Genomic DNA, 6,653 nt, shown 5'->3' on the forward strand with positions numbered 1-6,653 from the left:
CGCGGGAGCCTCCTCTCAAGACATTCTCATTGAGGATGACGGGGCTCATCGCGGAGCGTCCGCACGGCTCAGTGCTGACTGTCCTTCTATGGACGCAGCCTAAAGGAGCAAGAGAACATATTGGGGAACAGAGAATTACATTGCTTAAAAAGCTGCATTCTCCTGCATAGCAAAAGGGGTTAAATACCAACCTGCGAGGGGGGAACTAATATTCATTTGTAAATCAGAACTTGTGATGTAGCGCTATGTACATTAATGGCTCTATATAAATACATACATACATGTATGAAGTTGCCATTTTACTGTTTGCAATTTTATTTTGGGGGGTGTTTGCAAATTAATAAGCAAAATTGGTGTGGTCATTGTAATACTTTGCCAAAAAATGTTTTGCACTGCGCCATTTTGTTCACAGGTTTTTCTTTTTATAAGAAATGGCAAATTGAGAAAATATGAAAAATCTCTAATCAGAGCCATAAGCCGAGACTAAAAAAATGGCATTAAATACACATGAGCCTATTAAAAATAAAGAGCCCCTAGACTGACAGAAAATGAATATATTGTGTATTGCATACAATTAAAAATACATAAAACATAATTGAAGGATGAGTACTGGTGGCTTCTCTTTAGTTTCTTGTGTTCCTACTTCAACTCCCTAATATAATTCTATATCCATTCAATCAGCAATTTAATCTACTTTATTCACAGCCCATTTTTTTGTGCCACCTCCACATTTTCATTTATATACCAGCCCTTCCCACGGGAGATGAATGGTTTCCTCTCCCCCCAGACCGCGTTCCCTTTAATCCCTCGCTATTTTATTTGTAGATTCATATCACTTTTCTACAGTATGTGCTGTTGATCATTTTGCACATTCATTCCTTTTTGATCCTCATTACAAACTATACTACAGTATGGAAAGGCGGCTGCGCTGGCTGTGCAGCCAAAGGCGGGGGCACTGCACACTTTACTCTGCTTCCCCATCTCTTGCCACTGATAGTCATGTGAGCAGCCGATGTCAGCTGGCTGTGGGCGGGGCTTGTAGAATCTTGTTTGGAACGCAACATGGAATCCTCGAACTTTAACAACTTCAATTGTGACGCGTAGAACTTCTCCTTTCAACAGGAAGTCGTGCGTAGGAGCTAGTTATTCTCCACAGAAACTCGCTGTACGGAGGGGAGAGAATTCATTATAGCCACATAGCACAGGGTCTCACAGACAGCTCCTCCTGTGCACAGGTTTACCAGACAGTCCTTTGGTCACTACCAGCATATGGAATAGGTGCTGCTGCCCAGTCCCAGAAAGTGCACTGTGTTGTGATCTTTTGCTAGATTCAACAATGGCTGAAAATGACACATGTAACGAATGGGGTCGGTGGGAGGCTGCTATTATAATGGGCTTCAGACACCTGAGAGAGCGATACCTGCGGAGTGTGAGAGGCCGGGGAGATCCGGAGAGAGCCCCCGTGCTGGAGGCTGTAAGTGACAGCCCAGAGCTGAGTGGGAGTCCTCTGTGCGGAATGCCGGTGAGTGACCAGGGCTCAAACGTTGTGCTGTACATGGCAAGAGAGGCACATACTTGCTAGTATGGAAAAACTTATATCATAGAGAAGTCAACTCCCAGAGACTAACAGCAGTAAAATGTTGGGGTCCCGAACCCCAGACTGCCATTTTAATGGTAATCCATGTGGGGCTTGCCTTATTAGAGAATAATGGTGTCAGAGCAAGAAGAATGCAGTACTGTATATGAAACACTTCCTGCAGTGGCCTCTATATAGGGTGACCATTCGTACCGGTTTTACCAGTACAGTCCCGTTTTTTTGAGGCCTGTCCCGGTTTCTGTCCCTGGTCCCGGTAGTGCGGGGCAGCGGCGGTGAGGAGAATGCGGCGGCCGGTAAGTATTTTGTATGTTTGCGTGTGAATGCTGCCGGGGGGACAGAATGCAGGAGAATGCCGGGGGCGGGACTTAGAATGCCGGCCGGCCCGCAGGGGATTGGTCGCAGCATGTCAGAGGAAGCCGGGGGCGGGGCTTCCGCTTTGTGAAGCGCACACGTGACTGACTGCCTTCCCGCTCCCGACTCCTCTGCTCTGTGCGCGGTGAGTGTCCCCCTTCTGTCCCGGGTCCCAGCTGGGGGGGGGGGGGTGCGCAATAGGAGGTGGTAGCAGGGGTGCGCCTTCCCTTGCCCCCCGGCGCGCGCACCTGCCCTTGCCCCCCGGCGCGCGCGCCTGCCCTTGCCCCCCGGCGCGCGCGCCTGCCTTTGCGCTCACTTCCCCCCGTCCACTTGGTGTGGGAGATAGGCTCGGGGGCGGGCAGTGGTGGCTGCGCGTTGTGCGGGCGGTGCAGGGGCTGGCGGGGTGTATGTGGGTGTGTGTGTATCAGTGGGGGTGTGTGTGTATCAGTGGGTGGGTGTGTGTGTGTATCAGTGGGTGTGTGTATCAGTGGGTGTGTGTATCAGTGGGTGTGTGTGTATCAGTGGGTGTGTGTGTATCAGTGGTGTGTGTGTGTGTATCAGTGGGTGTGTGTGTGTATCAGTGGGTGTGGGTGTGTGTATCAGTGTGTGTGTATCAGTGTGTGTGTATCAGTGGGTGTGTGTGTGTATCAGTGGGTGTGGGTGTGTGTATCAGTGGGTGTGTGTATCAGTGGGTGTGTGTATCAGTGGGTGTGTGTGTATCAGTGGGTGTGGGTGTGTGTATCAGTGGGTGTGTGTGTATCAGTGGGTGTGGGTGTGTGTATCAGTGGGTGTGGGTGTGTGTATCAGTGGGTGTGTGTGTATCAGTGGGTGTGGGTGTGTGTATCAGTGGGTGTGTGTGTATCAGTGGGTGTGTGTGTATCAGTGGGTGTGTGTGTATCAGTGGGTGTGTGTGTGTATCAGTGGATGTGTGTGTATCAGTGGGTGTGTGTGTGTGTGTATCAGTGGGTGTGTGTGTGTGTGTATCAGTGGGTGTGTGTGTGTGTGTATCAGTGGGTGTGTGTGTGTGTATCAGTGGGTGTGTGTGTGTGTATCAGTGGGTGTGTGTGTGTGTATCAATGGGTGTGTGTGTGTATCAGTGGGTGTGTGTGTGTATCAGTGGGTGTGTGTGTGTGTATCAGTGGGTGTGTGTGTGTGTATCAGTGGGTGTGTGTGTGTGTATCAGTGGGTGTGTGTGTGTATCAGTGGGTGTGCGTGTGTGTATCAGTGGGTGTGCGTGTGTGTATCAGTGTGTGTGTGTATCGTGGGTGTGTGTATCGTGTGTGTATATCAGTGGGTGTGTGTGTGTGTGTCAGTGGGTGTGTGTGTGTGTATCAGTGGGTGGGGGTGGGTGTGGGTGTATCAGTGGGTGTGTGTGTGTGTGTATCAGTGGGTGTGTGTGTGTGTGTATGTATGTGTGTATCAGTGGGTGGGTGTCTCCCTCACCCTCCCTGTCTCTCCCCTCCCTTTCTCTCCCCCTCCCTGTCTCTCCCTCCTTCCCTGTCTCTCCCTCTCCCTCCCTCCCTGTCTCTCCCTCTCCCTCCCTCCCTGTCTCTCCCTCTCCCTCCCTCCCTGTCTCTCCCTCTCCCTCCCTCCCTGTCTCTCCCTCTCCCTCCCTCCCTGTCTCTCCCTCTCCCTCCCTCCCTGTCTCTCCCTCTCCCTCCCTCCCTGTCTCTCCCTCTCCCTCCCTCCCTGTCTCTCCCTCTCCCTCCCTCCCTGTCTCTCCCTCTCCCTCCCTCCCTGTCTCTCCCTCTCCCTCCCTCCCTGTCTCTCCCTCTCCCTCCCTCCCTGTCTCTCCCTCTCCCTCCCTCCCTGTCTCTCCCTCTCCCTCCCTCCCTGTCTCTCCCTCTCCCTCTCCCTGTCTCTCCCCCTCCCTCCCTCCCTCCCTCCCTCCCTGTCTCTCCCTCTCCCTCCCTCCCTCCCTGTCTCTCCCTCTCCCTCCCTCCCTCCCTGTCTCTCCCTCTCCCTCCCTCCCTCCCTGTCTCTCCCTCTCCCTCCCTGTCTCTCCCTCTCCCTCCCTCCCTCCCTGTCTCTCCCTCTCCCTCCCTCCCTCCCTGTCTCTCCCTCTCCCTCCCTCCCTCCCTCCCTCCCTCCCTGTCTCTCCCTCTCCCTCCCTCCCTCCCTCCCTGTCTCTCCCTCTCCCTCCCTCCCTCTCCCTCCCTCCCTCCCTGTCTCTCCCTCTCCCTCCCTCCCTCCCTCTCCCTCCCTCCCTCCCTCCCTGTCTCTCCCTCTCCCTCCCTCCCTGTCTCTCCCTCTCTCCCTGTCTCTCCCTCCCTGTCTCTCCCTCCCTGTCTCTCCCTCCTTCTCCCTCCCTCCCTGTCTCTCCCTCCCTCCCTGTCTCTCCCTCCCTCCCTGTCTCTCCCTCCCTCCCTGTCTCTCCCTCCCTCCCTGTCTCTCCCTCCCTCCCTGTCTCTCCCTCCCTCCCTGTCTCTCCCTCCCTCCCTGTCTCTCCCTCCCTCCCTGTCTCTCTCTCCCTCCCTCTCCCTCCCTGTCTCTCTCTCCCTCCCTGTCTCTCTCTCCCTCCCTGTCTCTCTCTCCCTCCCTGTCTCTCTCTCCCTCCCTGTCTCTCTCTCCCTCCCTGTCTCTCTCTCCCTCCCTGTCTCTCTCTCCCTCCCTCCCTGTCTCTCCCTCCCTCCCTGTCTCTCCCTCCCTCCCTCTCCCTCCCTCCCTCCCTCTCTCTCCCTCCCTCCCTCCCTCTCTCTTCCTCCCTCTCTCTCCCTCCCTCTCTCTCCCTCCCTCCCTGTCTCTCCCTGTCTCCCCCTCCCTCCCTCCCTGTCTCTCCCTCCCTCCCTGTCTCTCCCTCCCTCCCTGTCTCTCCCTCCCTCCCTGTCTCTCCCTCCCTCCCTGTCTCTCCCTCTTCCTCCCTCTTTCCCTGTCTCTCCCTCTTCCTGTCTCTCCCTCTCCCTCCCTCCCTGTCTCTCCCTCTCCCTCCCTGTCTCTCTCTCTCCCCCTGTCTCTCTCTCTCCTGTCTCCCTCTCTCTCTCCCTCTCTCTCTCCCGTCTCTCCCTCTCCCTCCCTGTCTCTCTGTCTTTCTCCCTGTCTCTCTCTCTTTCTCCCTGTCTCTCTCTCTTTCTCCCTGTCTCTCTCTCTTTCTCCCTGTCTCTCTCTCTCTCCCTCCCTGTCTCTCTCTCTCTCTCGCTCCCCCCGTCTCTCCCTCTCTCTCTCCCCCGTCTCTCCCTCTCTCTCCCCCGTCTCTCCCTCTCTCTCTCCCCCGTCTCTCCCTCTCTCTCTCCCCCGTCTCTCCCTCTCTCTCTCCCCCCGTCTCTCCCTCTCTCTCTCTCCCCCCGTCTCTCCCTCTCTCTCTCCCCCCGTCTCTCCCTCTCTCTCTCCCCCCGTCTCTCCCTCTCTCTCTCCCCCCGTCTCTCCCTCTCTCTCTCTCCCCCTGTCTCCCTCTCTCCCCCTCTCCCTCTCTCCCCGGTCTCCCTCTCTCCCCCGGTCTCCCTCTCTCCCCCGGTCTCCCTCTCTCCCCCTGTCTCTCTCTCTCCCCCTGTCTCTCTCTCTCCCCCTGTCTCTCCCTCTCTCTCTCCCCCTGTCTCTCACTCTCTCTCTCCCCCCGTCTCTCCCTCTCTCTCTCCCCCGTCTCTCCCTCTCTCTCCCCCTGTCTCCCTCTCTCTCTCTCCCCCTGTCTCCCTCTCTCCCCCTCCCCCTGTCTCCCTCTCTCCCCCTCTCCCCGGTCTCCCTCTCTCCCCCTGTCTCCCCCTGTCTCCCTCTCTCCCCCTGTCTCCCTCTGTCTCCCTCTCTCTCTCTCCCCCTGTCTCCCTCTCTCCCCCTGTCTCCCTCTCTCCCCCTGTCTCCCTCTCTCCCCCTGTCTCCCTCTCTCCCCCTGTCTCCCTCTCTCCCCCTGTCTCCCTCTCTCCCCCTGTCTCCCTCTCTCCCCCTGTCTCCCTCTCTCCCCCTGTCTCCCTCTCTCCCCCTGTCTCCCTCTCTCCCCCTGTCTCCCTCTCTCCCCCTGTCTCCCTCTCTCCCCCTGTCTCCCTCTCTCCCCCTGTCTCCCTCTCTCCCCCTGTCTCCCTCTCTCCCCCTGTCTCCCTCTCTCCCCCTGTCTCCCTCTCTCCCCCTGTCTCCCTCTCTCCCTCTCCTCTCTCTCTCCCCCCCGTCTCTCCCTCTCTCTCTCCCCCCCGTCTCTCCCTCTCTCTCTCCCCCCGTCTCTCCCTCTCTCTCTCCCCCCCGTCTCTCCCTCTCTCTCTCCCCCCGTCTCTCCCTCTCTCTCTCCCCCCGTCTCTCCCTCTCTCTCTCCCCCCCGTCTCTCCCTCTCTCTCTCCCCCCGTCTCTCCCTCTCTCTCTCCCCCCGTCTCTCCCTTTCTCTCTCCCCCCGTCTCTCCCTCTCTCTCTCCCCCGTCTCTCCCTCTCTCTCTCACCCCGTCTCTCCCTCTCTCTCTCCCCCCGTCTCTCCCTCTCTCTCTCCCCCCGTCTCTCCCTCTCTCTCTCCCCCCGTCTCTCCCTCTCTCTCTCCCCCCGTCTCTCCCTCTCTCTCTCCCCCCGTCTCTCCCTCTCTCTCTCCCCCCGTCTCTCCCTCTTTCTCTCTCCCCCCGTCTCTCCCTCTCTCTCTCTCTCCCCCCGTCTCTCCCTCTCTCTCCCCCCGTCTCTCCTTCTCTCTCTCCCCCCGTCTCTCCTTCTCTCTCTCCCCCGTCTCTCCCTCTCTCTCTCCCCCGTCTCTCCCTCTCTCTCTCCCCCGTCTCTCCCTCTCTCTCTCCCTCCGTCTCTCCCT

General features: G+C 57.7%; 1 protein-coding gene across 5 annotated transcripts in view; it reads left to right on the forward strand.

Annotated features, from left to right (window-relative positions):
* The first annotated feature begins 1,030 nt into the window (after positions 1 to 1,030).
* Positions 1,031 to 6,653, forward strand: part of LOC142488341 (F-box only protein 4-like) — a 33,256-nt gene continuing 27,633 nt past the window's right edge. The window contains exon 1 of one of the 5 annotated variants that reach the window (XM_075588765.1): positions 1,031 to 1,522. In XM_075588765.1, coding sequence (XP_075444880.1) covers positions 1,337 to 1,522 — 186 coding nt within the window. In that variant the 5' untranslated portion in view covers positions 1,031 to 1,336. Of the gene's footprint in view, positions 1,523 to 1,601; positions 1,891 to 2,035; positions 2,094 to 6,653 lie in introns of those variants that run through there. The other 4 variants (XM_075588732.1, XM_075588743.1, XM_075588755.1 and 1 more) reach the window with 4 other exon arrangements.

Source organism: Ascaphus truei, chromosome 1 (assembly GCF_040206685.1).
Source record: "Ascaphus truei isolate aAscTru1 chromosome 1, aAscTru1.hap1, whole genome shotgun sequence".
NCBI lineage: Eukaryota > Metazoa > Chordata > Amphibia > Anura > Ascaphidae > Ascaphus > Ascaphus truei.